The 15,242-nt window shown below is 44.6% G+C and overlaps 1 protein-coding gene across 6 annotated transcripts; it reads right to left on the bottom strand.

The window, feature by feature from the left end:
• Nucleotides 1–8: 8 nt before the first annotated feature.
• Nucleotides 9–14,586, bottom strand: DAGLB (diacylglycerol lipase beta). 6 transcript variants are annotated; one of them, XR_015698546.1, is made up of 17 exons: nt 14,380–14,586; nt 13,598–13,749; nt 11,307–11,481; nt 10,391–10,652; nt 9,155–9,280; nt 8,051–8,178; nt 6,927–7,053; nt 6,479–6,562; nt 5,952–6,029; nt 5,474–5,554; nt 5,252–5,379; nt 4,693–4,761; nt 4,522–4,594; nt 3,236–3,489; nt 1,142–1,808; nt 475–612; nt 9–135 (listed from the first exon to the last, which is right to left on the bottom strand). XR_015698546.1 is itself a non-coding variant. In XM_087730221.1 (15 exons), exons 1-15 carry the CDS (start codon nt 14,472–14,474, stop codon nt 1,616–1,618), a joined length of 2,025 nt encoding a protein of 674 aa, XP_087586347.1. In that variant the 5' UTR covers nt 14,475–14,586; the 3' UTR covers nt 625–1,615. The 6 variants fall into 6 exon arrangements, 1 of the variants encoding a protein (XP_087586347.1); XR_015698548.1 differs by adding an exon at nt 13,835–14,038 and having other exon boundaries at nt 122–612; nt 14,380–14,497; XR_015698549.1 differs by adding an exon at nt 13,916–14,038 and having other exon boundaries at nt 122–612; nt 14,380–14,497.
• Nucleotides 14,587–15,242: the final 656 nt, after the last annotated feature.

The following is a 15,242-nucleotide window of genomic DNA, read 5'->3' as shown; positions in this document are numbered from 1 at the left end:
GTTTGAGTTTCTGAGCAAGCGTTCTCATTCCTGTGCCGCTGTAAGTGTTCTTTGTCCGCTGCTGGCAGCAGGGCGGTGTATGTCCTTGGCTCCTCAGGGGCCTGCGCCTTAACCGCAGGCTCCTTCAGTGGTGCCCTGATGTTAAGAACCAGAGGTAAATGTGGGGCTTGGCAGCATTTCTTCAGGGGCCTTGCGTTATTCTCCGAGTTGTTACAAGCTTCCGCTGCTGCTTATGCAGTGTTTTAACGCTGCTGACAACCAGGGGGGAAAATACCCGTTTCCTCTGTAGTGTGCAAACAAAAGTGCTTTGCCGCTAAAACTGTTACGTACTTTTAACGGTTTCTAAAATGGTGGCTCTGGTGCAGTAGAGCTCGTGATTAAATGCCTGATTTTAGCCTTTTAGAGGCATTGCTGTGCTCCATGCATTGGCTGCAGCCCGCTGCCCTCCCAGGGGGGCGGGGGAGGCCGGGGTACCTGAAGGCAGCGCTGCTGCTGCCTGCTGGAGGAGGAGGCAGGCGTTAGGCTGGCCCTGTTTCGTGGCCTGGCCTCGCTGTATGGCATCGCGCTGTTTCAACAGCTCTCAGCTAGGAACTCTCGTCACGCCCAGCGCACCTGAACAGAGCAAGACAGGTTCTTAGAGAGCATTTTATTTTGTCTCCAGATTAAGTATCATCACAGCAGGAACAGCCACACGGTTATTCTCAACCACATCATATTACTTATCTCTACCACTTTTAACAAGAAATGCTGCTGAGCCTTTTAAAAAAAAAAAAAAAAGTTAAAATAGTTGCACACTAGAAACAAGGAACCCACTTTTTTTAAATCCATACAACTGGTTATACATTTTTGGCAGGATTAGCTCAGTGGTCACAGTAGCTAGAGCTAGTGACGAAGGTGATGCCAGGGCATGAACAGTGTTTGTTGGTTTCTTCTCATGAAGTGGTTTTAGTTTAGTTTAAAAACAATAAAAGTAGTCATGTAGAGCAACAACTACAAAAGACAGGTAGATTAAAGAATATTGCACATGGATCTCCAAGCAGCATTTAACCACAGCGCTCCCCCTGCCCCCGGGCACTACCGCACGCCCTAAGAAAAATAGTGCAATCCGTCAGAAGTGCCCAATCGAAACCTGGCCACTCACCCGCCGCCGGCCCTGCGGCCCTCGCGCACGGCGGCTCGCCTTCGCAGCCTCCTGTCCTACAGCACCCTCCGGGCTTGAAGACAGCCGCTTGACAGGAGTTTGAAGCAGAACCGGATTTTTTTTCTTTTTCTGCTCTAACGTGTAGGCCAAGCTGTCCGCACGCACTCACTCTGGTCAAGTATTCAGTTGACGCCTCAGCTCTCGTGCGCCGGCGTGCACAGGCTCAGCTAGACCTTGTCATGCTGGCCCGTATTGTAAACGCCCAGCCTTCAGCGTAACTGCAGGATCGGTGCTTTAACCGGCAAAACATTACTCGAGGTCGCTGCAGAGGCAAGGGCATTAGGACCCTTGTTTGTTTTATGCAATGTGAGAAAAGTACTGAAATCCACTTACGTATGAAAGCGGAAGAAATGAGTCCTGAATACTTGAAACCTGCAGTAAAACACACCCCCACACCTCTTCTTTGAGCTGTGGTTATACTCCATCGGTGGTACATTCTCGCCTTTGACAAGAAATACAAGAGCCATGTTCCTGAGACAAACTGGTCAGCGCTTTGAGCACAACATCGGGCATGTGGTCTGTTACCATCTTGGGACTTATTAAAATGCTGCTGAAGACCGTTTCGTTTGACCATCTTGCTGTGTATTTAATAGCTGACGAGCACAACCTAAAAAACAAAACACCACACCACAAATACAGGGGCTCAGGGCTGCCGGCACTGGCGTTCGATGCCAAGCCGGGCACAGACACCCTGGAGCCGTGCGCAGGGAGGAACCGGACCCTTCTCGGGGCAGGAAGGGGGGCCCCCAAAGAGCTACAGCTCTGACCACAGGACACGGCTGGACACGCTGCCGTTCAGTGGCCGGGAAGGCAGAACTACGGCAAATCAGCCTGCGCCGTAACCGTGAAAGCAGCTGTCCCCTAACCCTGCTCAGAGAAACATGGGGTGAGGGGTTAAGCACTGCACCTTCACAGCGTTAATGCTACACGTATGATGTATTTAGGATTTTTTTTTTTTTTAACAGAACAGTACATGGTGGGGGTTCTTGTGTGCCAGTCCCGTTAAGAAAAAAACATGATTAACTGCTGTGCTGTGGAGTAAATGAAGGAAAAGAAATGAACTCCAAGTAAAGTAGAAGAGTATCCATCGAGAAAACCTGCCAGGTCACAGGTGTTGAGGTATCTAACGTGTAAAACCAGTAATAAAATCTTAAATATTAAAGATGTGAAGCTTAAATAAAATACATCTACTGAATGGGAGGAAAAAAAAGTGGATTTCCCTAGCCCTTTTCTTCCCTCTTCTGCAAGGTACAGATTTTTTTTTTTCTTCTATGAGATGGTCTTGTGCAAGTTACAGGTGCTCTTAATTCTGTTTCAGAATGAAACAAGGGAAGACACCAAGTACTGTCTGGCCTGTGGGCTGCTGCAGGTTTTATTTGTCTAAAACAACCAGCATCAACAAAACACAAACCAACCAACCAACCCCAAATGCAACATTGCCCCAACAAAACCACAGTCCTCACCCTTCTGGCAGCTTCAGCTTTTCTGTTGTCTTTGTCTCACTTTCCTGCGTCCCCAACAAGCCGCAAGGACAGGCAACTAGAGACTGCCTGGGCACGCTGGTTACTGCTGCAACTGGCCCGCTCCAGTCGGACCGCGCGGGTATTACGGGCAGTATTTTACCTCTTTCTCATCACCAATATTCACGTGACTACTCAATAACTAGGCATTTTGTTATCACTTCACGACCAGGACATATGACTGCACGATCTGCAGTCTCAGGCAGGAACTGCAGCATGCCGAAGCTGAGCTTGACAGCCTAAGTGTTGAACGTCATCACCGGAGCACATGTGATATGTGGGCAGAGTAAGGCACGCAGGTGTAAAGGGGAACTGTTTCCAGGGCTTTAAGTGAAACAGAAAGCAGCAGGGAGGCACAGAATAGAAACCGGAAAGCTGGCTAATGCGTAATAACCAAGATGGGTATCGGAGATGCAGAGGAGAAGCAGAGCCGGAAATATGGACTTTGAAAGTAAGAGGCAGCTTTAAGTAGATGTTAGGAAAAGACGACAGTGGTATTGGTTATTCTACTTACCTCCTAGAGCTGGATTCTTCTACAATATGGATAATCTTTCCAGGAAGATACAGATGAGGATACTGAGGCGGTGAATTTAAGTGCGATTCATCCTCAAGGGCATTGTATGAAGGTGACCGGTGAACCATTAAACTCTCCTCAGCCAGAAGTGGCTGGGTGAGGGCATCTTGGTTCCTACCATCCAGCTCAGTTGGGAAGTTATCTGGATCCCCTCCAAATACTTCGTACCAACACCCACGCAGCAAAATCTGGTACTGAATTCAGAAAGAAAAACGGTCAAATTGAGGTTTGGCATCTCTTCAAGTAACTTATTCTAGTTGTGTGCTTGCACGCACATCATCTGAAACTACAATTAAAAGATTAAAAATGACTGCATGCACACGCTCCCCAAACTTTCTGTTCAATAAGTTCTCCTTACCAAGTTTTCCCCACAGTAATATCTACTTCAGCAATATCTGACCCAAGCCACTAATAACACTGCAGAAAACATTACAATCTTTACCAGGTGAATTATTCTGTGTGGACTCTGCTCTGCAGATTTAAGTTTTCTTGCACCTGTAACTTCTAACTGTCCGTTATCTTATTCTCTGTGTGCGACGTCACCCAGGCCCTCTACATGACTCCTGAGCCTGGGACTACATGGAAATCTTGTGAGTGCAGCAGATTTAACTTTAGATGTTCAGAAATGGCAGTTTTGAATCTTTAAGCCACTCCTCTATACCTCCAGTATCATCTTGCCTGACACCACACTCCTCCAGGACTTTCAAAACTGTGTTTCTCACTAACAGTAAAGAGAAAGGGTCAGCAATGAACACCATAACAGAAAAATATTTGCTTTCCAAATGAATTCTGAAAGTAAAATTTAAATAAAACCACTGATTTGTTTACTTACTGATACTAAATGGTTATTAGAGTAAGTCATCTTACTGATTTTTCATCATTTTAGCTGGTTTGTTTGGGTTGGTTTTTCTTCCCCCCCCCCCCCTTTTCATTTTTAATAGTTTCCTTTATCAGCAGAAGTAGCAAACAGATCATTTCAGATCTTTGATGTTGTGCACAGAGATCTTCCAGGTCTTATTGAATCTTAATTTCCAACAGGACAGCTTTATAGGATAAGAGGCTAACACAAGCGTCGCTGAATTAAACACACACACTTTTGTTCCAGAACACAACTGTAACACTCATCATTAAAATCAAAACACGCGCCAATTATCACTTCATTAAAGCTGGGGCTGAGCCCAGCTAACAATTCCACTGAATTTCAGCCAGGAACTGCATTTAGTTACCTTGGGTCTGTTGCAGTTTGCCACAATCCTCACTATTCTCCTCTTCAAATCCTCCATGTTGGGCATACTTAACCTGTTTAAACACACATAGAAGAAAGTAAAGAAAAGCCTCCTATTCTCGGCAGTCTAACACATCCCTGAAAGAACAATTTCAAAATATTTCCATCTCACCTTGCAACAAGGTCCTTTCCAACAATGACTGAAACAATGAAGTGCTTAGTGTAATCTGCAAGTGATTTGCTTAAGGAAAAAAAAAAAAAAAGACACCCTTTAGATAAACTAAAGAGACAGGCATACTTTAGTTTTATGATGATCATTATCATTCAATAAAAATACAAATATGTGGCAACAGCAGCAGCACTTGCAGTCAGTTCTCCAGTAGGCTTTCAGACCTACTTGCTACCATAATTTCAATGCTGATTGTAACGGTATGAGAAGATGTCAAACAGGCCAAGCTAGACCAGTCAGGTGAGCATTTTATTTCCAAAACATTTATTTTAAACTCTAATTATACTATCCGACAGAATTCACTAGATATATTTCATTCTGTACTATTCCCCCAAGAACTCGACTGTGACTTGAGACGGAGCAAATCTAATTCTAGTGGAGAACGTATAAACAAACTCTTAGGACAGTCAAGCCCAGAGTTATCATCTAATGTATTTGTCAACTACCTTGAAGGTTTTTACATCTTAGACACAGAATCAACTAACGGAAGTCTCATATTTACCTTAGAAGTCCTCCCGGAGGAGAAAAGGCATAACATCTTAATGTTGGGAAAGAGTTCCTGAGCATGATTGCCAATATAGAAGCTGTTCCACCACCCAAACTGTGACCAACTACCACAAGTTTATATTCCTATAGACAGAAAGAGAAGAGTGAAACATAGACGGACACAGAAAAAGCTTTGTGTAATTTTCCTGGCAAACCAAATTATTTGGAAGGTACTTACTGGAGCAATTGTGAAAGCCTGGTTTAAAATTCCGTCATTTATTAGCTTTCGATAGATGTAATTTGCAGCTTGAGTTATTCCCTACAAGACAGCATTTAACGTTAGAAGGGTGTATCTAAACCGAAGTGTGATACTTGTATACTTTAAACACAATACCATCACAGAACAGCTTTCTTTTTGCAAAGCTGGTCTTCTCTTTTAACACGCTCCTGACAGAGGCCTAGTTATAACCACGTGGTCTTGTACGTAATGGTTAAAAAGTTTTTGGACTATTTAATAAGGACATAAAGTCTGACCAGAGGATTACAAATCCTACCTGGCAGTTCCAGAGGCAGTATTTGATGCAACAACCAAGTCATTGAAATAATTTGTGCAATCCAGCTCACAAGGATACTCTTCTGTTTAACTAACAGATCCCAGGTGTTTATAGTTTTCTTACTGCTGAGATGATTTATAAACAGCTACAGACCGCACACACCTTATGCACAAAGCCATTCTCTAGAACATCCTCCAGTGTCAAGTCTTCACACTCTGCTGACAGATCAGTGAGAATGTCCTGGAAACAAGACAGCTTTTGTCAGACCTCTCTGCAGGGCTTCACGGCTCACGCTCTGCTCCTCAACACTGTCACAGGGACATCAACAAGCTGACTCCCAAGTGTGTAAGCAACAGAACCCCACCCACCATAAACCACCACCCAAGCAAACATACAGAGCAATCACAACTCTGATTTCAGCAACTATTTCCAAGCTGCAAACACACACATTACAAATGCACCTCCACTCACAGCGAAAAGGCATTACCGCTGCCCGCCCTCCACGCTCCCTTCCAGTGGCACAGGGAATATTACCCACCCAAGGACAGGAGGGCTTACAGCTTAAGCCTGGAAGACTCATACCTGTGAGCGAGTTATTTTCACATGTGCCAGCGTAACACAATTTCCTCTAAGTACTAGCAGTTCACCCATTTTTATAAAGCTAATTATTTGTATCAGATGGATGATACCTCAAAAGACAAGGTTCCTCTCACTGCAACCACAATAGCTTCTTTTTTGTGATCCAAAGCAACAAAAAATGGAATCTCATAGATCTGGAGGGGAAAAATGTAATCAGTAAAGACACCAACTTTTTATAAGAGTAAGCATTTGTTCTCACCTTCTGAAAGCTCTCTTATTGAGCTCTCTATTGTACTATAGAAAGAAGCTGATTTATTTTCTTATCAAGTTATTATAAGTGCCTTCTTTGCAATACTGAGAGATTTATGTCAATGGTTTTGTGGCTGTTCCTTTAGATTAGGAAAAAAAAAATCAGAACTGAATGTTTCAGGGCCTGTTTTCATTTGGCTTCGCATCTTGCACGTTATAAATGCTGAAGGCAAAGTAGAAACTTCACCCCTTGCTTTCGCTGAATTAATCACTAAGTGTTTTTGCTGAATGCCTGTCCAGATTGTTTACCTTGTTATGAAAACTGATATGAATGAAGTCTCTGTACTGCAGTCCTGTTATTTTTAGGATGGATCCAAAGTGAAAGTTATGACGATCACTGCCAGTTATATCAGAATCTGTTGGTCTATTTCCGCAACTAACAAACACAGAAGAGAGAAACTTTCATGTTCAAATTTTTTAGGCTTCCTTTCAAGGAATCAAACTCAGTTACATTTGCAGAAGGATTTCTGCCAGGAATCAAATGCTCTTTCTTTTTTGTAAAAAATTTTTTTCCCCCAATAGTACCAGTAGTCTGATACAAGATGTTACCGCTGCCCACAAACCTGGTTTGCTGAGCAGCATGCCATGCATTTTCAGTTCAAGGACTGGCAAATGCACCATTGCAGAGCAAACAACGCAACAAGAAAAGAATCCTTACGACTACAGGCCAACGACAGAAAATGCAAACAAGCAAAAAGGAAATTAAAAACAAATTCTGTACAGCAGGCTTATCTCATGTTTTATCCATTGTATTATGCGATTTTTTCTTTTTCTGAAGTCATTTATATTTCAGTAGGTTAAAGAATTTCACGTTACTAATTAAGAAAATCATGGTTACAGTCACGAACGTCAGTGGTCCCTTAACTATACAGTAATCCTGCACAGCATTATGCATACTTCCATACAGACTGTAAACACTTTTCTGAGTGAAGTGGACAAAGGGAATGAAAAGGAGGCTGGAGGGACAGGTAACTTTTGCTAATTCCTTTAAGACAGGGAAAACTTGTTGATATGCTTTTATTTCTATATGTACATATGTGCCCAAAAGGTTGCTCTAGAAAGCCTCATTTTAAAACGTTTGGTTTAATTCCTATTCTTCCTTTGTCATTTTGCTAAATGAATTTTATCTCAATCACAAACTTTTCTTAAGAGCCAAAAGCTATTCTGTTTCTGAGGATGGAAAGATGTTAGAATTTTGTTTCTTCTTTGATGTTTGAATTTGTGAAAGGTAACTCTATCAGTCAAGCTCACGTACTCCCAAGAGTGATATAATATAATGCAACAAAAGTACTGCTATTGCAACTATTTTACTTCTGCTAACGCTAGTTAAATAAAAGGAAGCTATGCGTTTTTGAGCTCTTGACCAAACCTACCAGTCACCACTGAGCTTACAAAGTGCAGTAAATGGGTTGGTGTATATGTAGTAGGGCCAGCCATAAGCAGCTGCAGCAAACAGCATATAGTGAGCAGCATTCTCCAGTTCGAGATCCAAATCATCTGTCTGAAAGGACACAGGGAGAGAAAAGCAAGGAGACAGAAGAAGGGTGTGTTAGGCAGCCCCAGAATAAAACCTGAGCACAGACTAGTGAAAATCAAAGCACGATGAAATATGCACTATCCAAAAGGAAAATCTCAAGGTCTAAGAAGAACTAAAACCAGTCACTCATATTCCAGGAAAAAAAAAAGCTGTGTTTGTTTATATAGCTACACAGCTCGAGAATCTTGAAGAGCTCTCATTAAATTAGTTTCTTCCAATACTTATACACTGATAAGCTCAATACTGAAAACAACATTCATTCCAAATATGTTACTTAAGGATGTCAAAGGAATGGCTAAAGAGTCTGTAGCAGATCTCTCTGGTAAGGACTTTTAAAGCCCTTCATACTGGCTGGATTCAAGAGGAATTTGATAGAAATGCATTGGTTGAAGCAGAATTATACACTTCTATGAAACGCAGACCAAAAGCAGGCAAAATAATTTACAAAGGCATTTTACCATAGAAGACTAGTAAAAAAAAAAAAAAAAATCAATTAACAAACTGTAACCCATCATCTGCAAGCATTTAAAAAATGCTATTTTTGCTTTTTACCTTGTCTGGACATTTGCAGCAGACATAATTTAAACAGACCACAATACTAAAAGACTAGCTTTTCACTTCTGTGCAAATAGTACTAAATATTAATTTTCTCTCGGTTCCCTTTCTCTCCCAGCTCTTCCACGACGGTCAAATGTCCTAAATGGTTCCTTTTTGCACTTAATTCCCCATTCATATATACGTTCTACTTATGCAAAAGCCGACAAATGTTTTGACTGCAAACTCATCAAGATCCATTTATTAATTAAATTGTTGTGAATTTTTATAGTAGTGTTAAAAAAAACAAAAACAAACAACCCTTGCACAAAGAACTGCATTTCACTTTGATCTGGCACCATCTCCTAGAGCAGTTGCACCAGAGGCTGCAACAACCCTATCTTACCACAAGAGATGACGGAGAGTGACACAGGACTTCTTCCGGCTCTTTTGGGCAACTTTCCATTTTATCTTGCTCTTGATGGAGCAGAGTCAAACCAGCTGCTATGTCACTTGGCACCAGATCAGTGTCCTGGTCAAAGAAACAAAAGAGTGCTTAAAACCATCCCACACCTCAACATGGCAAAACTATCTCATACGAAATGCACAGGGAATTATGCTTTTTCAGTTTATCTAAGTACATTTTGCTCGGAGGTGATGTGCATTGGAGAAACAGGTCACAGCAGCACCTAACCTGCCAGCCCTTTTGTACACACTGAATGCTTTCTGCAACAAGACCGATGACAATTCTACACGTGAATTTCATCACTTAACAAAATACCTGACAGAGGACCCGCTCGGCCATACAGCAAATCACGATCCAGACATTATTGATCACTGTTCTACACCGCTACGTGAAAGTCCTCTATACCGAGAACAACCAAGAAGGATTTTACACAGAAGGCTGAAGGTTTTTATTCAGCTATCCGGGGCAGTCATCTCTCCACATGACTTACACCCTTTACCCTATAAAGCACTGAGTAGGCTGTAGCTATAAATCAGCATGTCCGAGTACCGCTTAACAAACAAGAACTACTAGTCTTGAAATCATGAACAGATTTCAAAGTCAGCATTGAACTCTGACTGCCCAAGCAGAAGGTGACATAAATTTGAGCTAAATAAACACTATGCAGTCTCTGATTTGGCAGACGCTCTCTGTTTCCAAAAAGCATGTGCGCACTCCAGTCTGATATGTGCTCACAAGTGGCTCAGAATGGGAAGACTGCCCTAACACACTGTGGGGCTCATTTTTTTAGTAGTCAGAAAGTAGTTTGATTCTTTGCTACCGGTATGACTCCTTACTCGTCGTCAGTAGGAAAAATGCCTCGATCTTCACATATTGAGGAAAAGAAACTCACCCTTGTTCTCCTGACTAGACACTCACCTAAGGAGAAAGAATACTGTTTTCTCACAGCCCTTCAGGCTTGTGAAGGGAGAGGAACCTTTGTTAAAGGGAGGGAAAAATCAGTGTTGTATACCTTGTATGAGAATCACCTTTGATTTTGAAAGTGGCATATTCAAAACCTGATTTCAAGGCACAGGGCAGCAGGGACCTCTGGCTGAACAAGAGGTACATGTCTGTTGCAATGTCTGCTAACTCAGAGTTAGTCAAAACAGAACATAAAAATCCCTTCCATCTTACTGAGAAGTAGGTGCGGAAAAGCTCTGCGATACTTGTAAAAGCCACTCGATGGTCATCATCTTGCACAATACAACAACACAGTAATCTGATTCTTTTTTCCCAGACTCTGGTGGCAGTGTTCTTCATATTATATAGCAACTGCCCCGACTGACTGCTTTCCAGGTTCCGATTTACACTATCGGTGAGGTAAAACGTCTTTTTCCCCCCAAGTGGATCGAAGACGATTACAACTCCAATGATGGTAAAGATGATGATAACCCAGCTGCAAAACAGAAAGAAGTGGGATAAAAAGACCGTGAAACCAGATACTTCTGACAAGTATGCAAGAAAACACAACTATAGACCTTGACAGACAGAAAACAAAGTCAGGTATGAAATACTGTATGAACACCATCTGTTACTGTCTTAAGAGTCCGTGTTTTGTTATTGGGCTTTCAATCCACCGGGCAGAAGAACAAGGCTGTCAGCTCCTTTCACACAGGGCACCAAACTCACAATCACAGCCCTGTGCTTTGGAAAAAGCAACCCAGGGGTGTGAAGGCTCCATTTTTCACTACCAGTTAAGTGATCTAGTTACTACCTTCTTCACATTTATCCAGTTTTCTACATTCCCATCTATCCCTCCTACCCTTTCTGATCTTCACCTCCTTTCCTTCACTCCAGCATGTGCTCTCTCAAGGCAAGTAGTTCAAGCTTGTTTAGGGAAGGATACCAACTCATTCTAGCCATCTAGCTTTAAAATTCTTCTCCTTTCACAATGAAAACGCTTCTATGAGAAACCACAGTAATTTATAAGAAACATCAATGTCTCCAACTGCTGGAAAAGCCTTCAGTAAACACATACAAAACCCACGTAAGCAGTATTTTCCACGTCACGTACACTATCCAGCTTAGATTTGGGGGGAGACACCTTTACCTTGCAATAACTGTCCCCGTGATGATATTTATCACAGTCTTCTCGCAGCGCACACTGCTGTCTGACACCCACACAGCTCCTACAACAGCCCAGATGAATTCAGGCAAATAGAGAAGTAGGCGAGTATAAAGCAGCTTGGGAAGTGATTTTCTTGGGCCTGGATTAGAAATCGTTCCTGAAAATACAGGGAGAATTTAAAACAAGAACTGTTTATGAATACATCTTAAGTACATAAAATGCTACCCGGATATATGAACTTTGAGCTTTACAGAAAGTAAGAAACTCAATTGAAACAATAAAGTATTTTCGTACTAATGGAAAGCAATCACTGAACCAGAGAGAAGAAATACAACAATGGCTTTATAGCCATGATTGTTAGAATCTACCCTACTAATACCCCAAATCACTCTCCAGTCAGAGACAGCTCTGCAGCAAACTTGGGGCAGCATAAGCCAAAGCGGCACACTGGAGCGTTGGCTCACAGTTCCTTATGACTTTTGGTGCCTGCTTTTATTATTATTCTATTTAGCTTTTAGTTCGCTGAATATTTCATTTTTAAATGCTACTTTGCTGGGCTATAATGAAGTTCTGTATACTAGGTTGCTAAATGATAAATTCGTTCACGTTTTTAGTTAGGAGAACAAAAGTAGGACCATTACCAGGACAAATACTTCTTAAGACTATTTTCTGTATTGTTAGCTTACTAATAACCTCCTCCCTTTAGCACTCTTAGGCAATAAAAAAGGGAGTAATTTTTCGCCAGCTCAGCTCTTTAAATTAGTTTGTTGATCGCAAGGTAATGAGATGGTAGAGTGTGCATGCTCAAGTGTAGGCAGGATAATTTGTAAGTGCTTAAAACACTCCAGAACAAAAACAACTTTGGAAAGTATTTTCCAATTGTAAAGCCGTGTTTCACATCCAGTGACAAAGCTGTTTAAAGCCCTTGATCCAGCAGTCGTTTATTCCCATTGCCAGGTTGCAGCCTGTACTGCAGCAGCATGGTTGCTTACGCAGACACAATCAGATGGAACTGCTGTTCCTGAAAACTGCTTCTCTCCTTTCCCAGCACCACAATCCTGCGCACGAGTTCTCCAGGCAGGTTCACCACTGGCATCGCTAACGCCCACGTCAGTACAGCACAAGGGGTGGTGCAAGAACCACTGCTCCCAAACCCACACATTATAATCAGTCCAAGACATCTCACCGTTAATTTTCTTGGAAATTCAGCCTCAGAATTCTTCCATTTCTTAGTTGTAATGGCCTCGTAGCTGTACTTTTATACCTAACAAAGCTCTTTTCTCTCTGCTATGTACAGTTACATCTCTCACCTCCTCAACTTTGATATAACTATAAATAGTATAACTCGGCTAATCTTCCTTTCCCTCCTCTGGAAACTGTAGGAAAACCAGTGGTTAGATTCAAGGCCAGGATTATCATCCACATCTCTGCTCTGTCGTACTTTCTCTTCATGCACTCTTCATGCTTCTTTCCACTTAAATAATTCAAATACTCTTTTATTTACAGTGTGGTGAAAGAACCAATATATTAGAAATTGTGGGGTCTCATCTGTTAGTCCAGAGACCACACACATATTTCAAATGAATCTTCCTAGCATTACTTTGTTAATGAGGTGCCTCACCAGGAGAAAAAAAAAAAAAAAAAAATCTTTCTTAGCATTTTTTAACCCGAAAAGATGCATTTCTACAAATTATTAGAAGTTGCATTGGGGTCCTTGCGTCTGTTTAGCCATTCACTTCAAGCTGTAAGTCCTGTTTTATTTAACAGTATTTATTGTGTTAGTTTTACTACGACATTCATATGGATCACGTTCCTATGTGTTTCTTTTCCCAAGCAACCCACTGCAGCCAACGAACTTTTGCACGAATCTGCCTGTGCAAGGCAAAGATAACATGATACTTCAGATGAGAAATTGATTTTGGATAAATTCCCCTAAATTCCTGTCAGAGAGGCTGCGCGGTGTCCCATTCGAGGGCACGTGTTGACGGCGCATGTAGAGGAAGTTTTCAGGATGCTCCGATAGCAATGAACATATCAGCATTAGTTGCAGTAAGCTACTGCGTCCATTATTATTATTATTATTATAGATTCCTGATTAACAGAGGTAATGCTACTAAAGCAAATATATTAATGCTGACAGTTTCTCAAGTTTGACTAATATTAAAGCACTTGAATTTTTTTGCATTTTTTTTTTAATGTCCGCTCCAGCTTAAAAAAACATACATATTACAGTCCTACCAGATAAATATAAAGTATTAATATTAACTATTTACCTTGCATACTGATGTATACAAGAGCAGATAACGCACATATTATAGAAGCCAGGAGAACGAGGAGGACAAGCAAGTAGCTGTGCAGCAATCCTCCCCCAGGACAGTTAAACTGCCCCTTATGAACCGCGTAAAGAGCAAGAATGCCAATCCACCTACAGGAAAATAAGATAACAAAAGTTATAGCCGGAAGGGGAAAAGTGCATACTGCAAAGTGATCACGTAATAAATAGTTTTCACCTTAATGAGAGCGGTCCACAAAGCTTACTAGCAAGGGGGGTGTTATACAAGGAATTTGTCAGAATGAACGGCTGTACGCACACGCGGCAGTAATCACAACAGTCGTCTGCAGACCGAGCAACAGCCTCCCTTTACGGTGCTCCGCGCTCCCACAGATCCCAAAGCACCTCGGCTGATCCACACAAAGGAATCACCACACCGATTCTTCAAGTAACGAAACCACGTTAATTATGGCTGCGTGCGGACGGAGGACAGCGCAGCAGTGACGCTGGGCTGTGTGATGATGCAAGTCAAGGGGATCCATTCGCAACCCCGCCGCTTTCCTCCCCGGCCGTGCAACGCCTCGGACGGCGGGGGCAACGCCACAGCTCGCGTCCGCGGGAGGCCGCCGCCGCCGGCACAGCCCCGCAGCCGCCGGCGGACCGCACACCCCGCCCGCCGGCGGCGAGCGGCAGCCGCGTCGGGAAGCGGCCCCCGAGGCGAGGCGAGGCGGCGAGCGCCTGCCCGGCGGCCGGGCTGCCCCATCCCCCCGGGCGCGGCCTTACCACACCAGCCTGACGAAGAGCTCGAAGGCCCCCGGGAGGACGAAGTCGTCGCTGCCGATGGCCCAGCGCCGGCCGAACACCACCAGCCCCGGCATCCTGCGGGCCGCGCCGCCGCCGCCGCTCCGTCCCGGGCGCCCGAGCACCTGCGCCGGCCCCCGCCCGCTCCCGCAGGCCACACCGCCCGCCCAGGGGCAGGCCGCACGTGACGGGAAGGAGACGTCATCACGCACCCGTGGACATATCCCACTCCCCCGCCCCGATTGGCCCAAGCCGCGCACGCGCCCTGGGCGGGCCCGGCCTTCCCGCCGCGGAAAGCCCGCCCCGCCCGGGGTGCAGGCGCACGCGCGGAGCGGCCGGTAGGGGCGGGGGCGCCGCGCGAGCCGGGGGCGGTGTCACCGCCCGTTCCGCTGCAGCCGCAGCCGCGCTGCTGCGCCCGGGGCCGCGGGGGAGCGGGTGAGCGCACGGGGGGCGGAACGGAGCCTGTGCCGAACGCCCGCGGGTCCCAGCGCCCCGTCCCGCCGGTGCGCCCGCAGGGCGGCACCTCCACCGCCACGGGCCACAGAAAACCAGCAAAAATGCCTAGCAGCGGCAGCACGAGCCCAGTCAGAACGGTGACGCGTGTCCTCGCGGCGGGAGGCGTTACGGCTGCTGTGTTACGCCAGCCCTGCCCTGGGGCACAGGCCCCTGCTCCTGCACAGCTCCGGGGGTGGGGTGGGGGGGGGCATGTGGCGGCTGAAGGACAGGACAACGCCGACAGCCCGGGAGCAAACAGCCTGCCCGGCCCCGAGGCCCGCGCTCCCCAGCACCGGTCTGGCGTAGCCCTGCGGCTACCTCGCGTAGCCCTGCGGCTACAGCTAGAACCA

Source organism: Nipponia nippon, unplaced genomic scaffold (genome assembly GCF_047370975.1).
Source record: "Nipponia nippon isolate SJK-2023a ecotype South Korea unplaced genomic scaffold, ASM4737097v1 scaffold_5, whole genome shotgun sequence".
In the NCBI taxonomy this organism is placed as follows: domain Eukaryota; kingdom Metazoa; phylum Chordata; class Aves; order Pelecaniformes; family Threskiornithidae; genus Nipponia; species Nipponia nippon.
This window is presented reverse-complemented; position numbering and strand designations above follow the sequence as displayed.

Coding starts and splice junctions, on each gene's coding strand:
- DAGLB (XM_087730221.1), bottom strand. CDS start 14,474: ATGCCGGGGCTGGTGGTGTTCGGCCGGCGCTGGGCCATCGGCAGCGAC. Junction 13,750..14,379: donor CTCTTCGTCAGGCTGGTGTG/GTAAGGCCGCGC, acceptor ATTTTCCTGTAG/GTGGATTGGCATTCTTGCTC. Junction 3,490..4,521: donor CAAACTGCAACAGACCCAAG/GTAACTAAATGC, acceptor TTCTGAATTCAG/TACCAGATTTTGCTGCGTGG.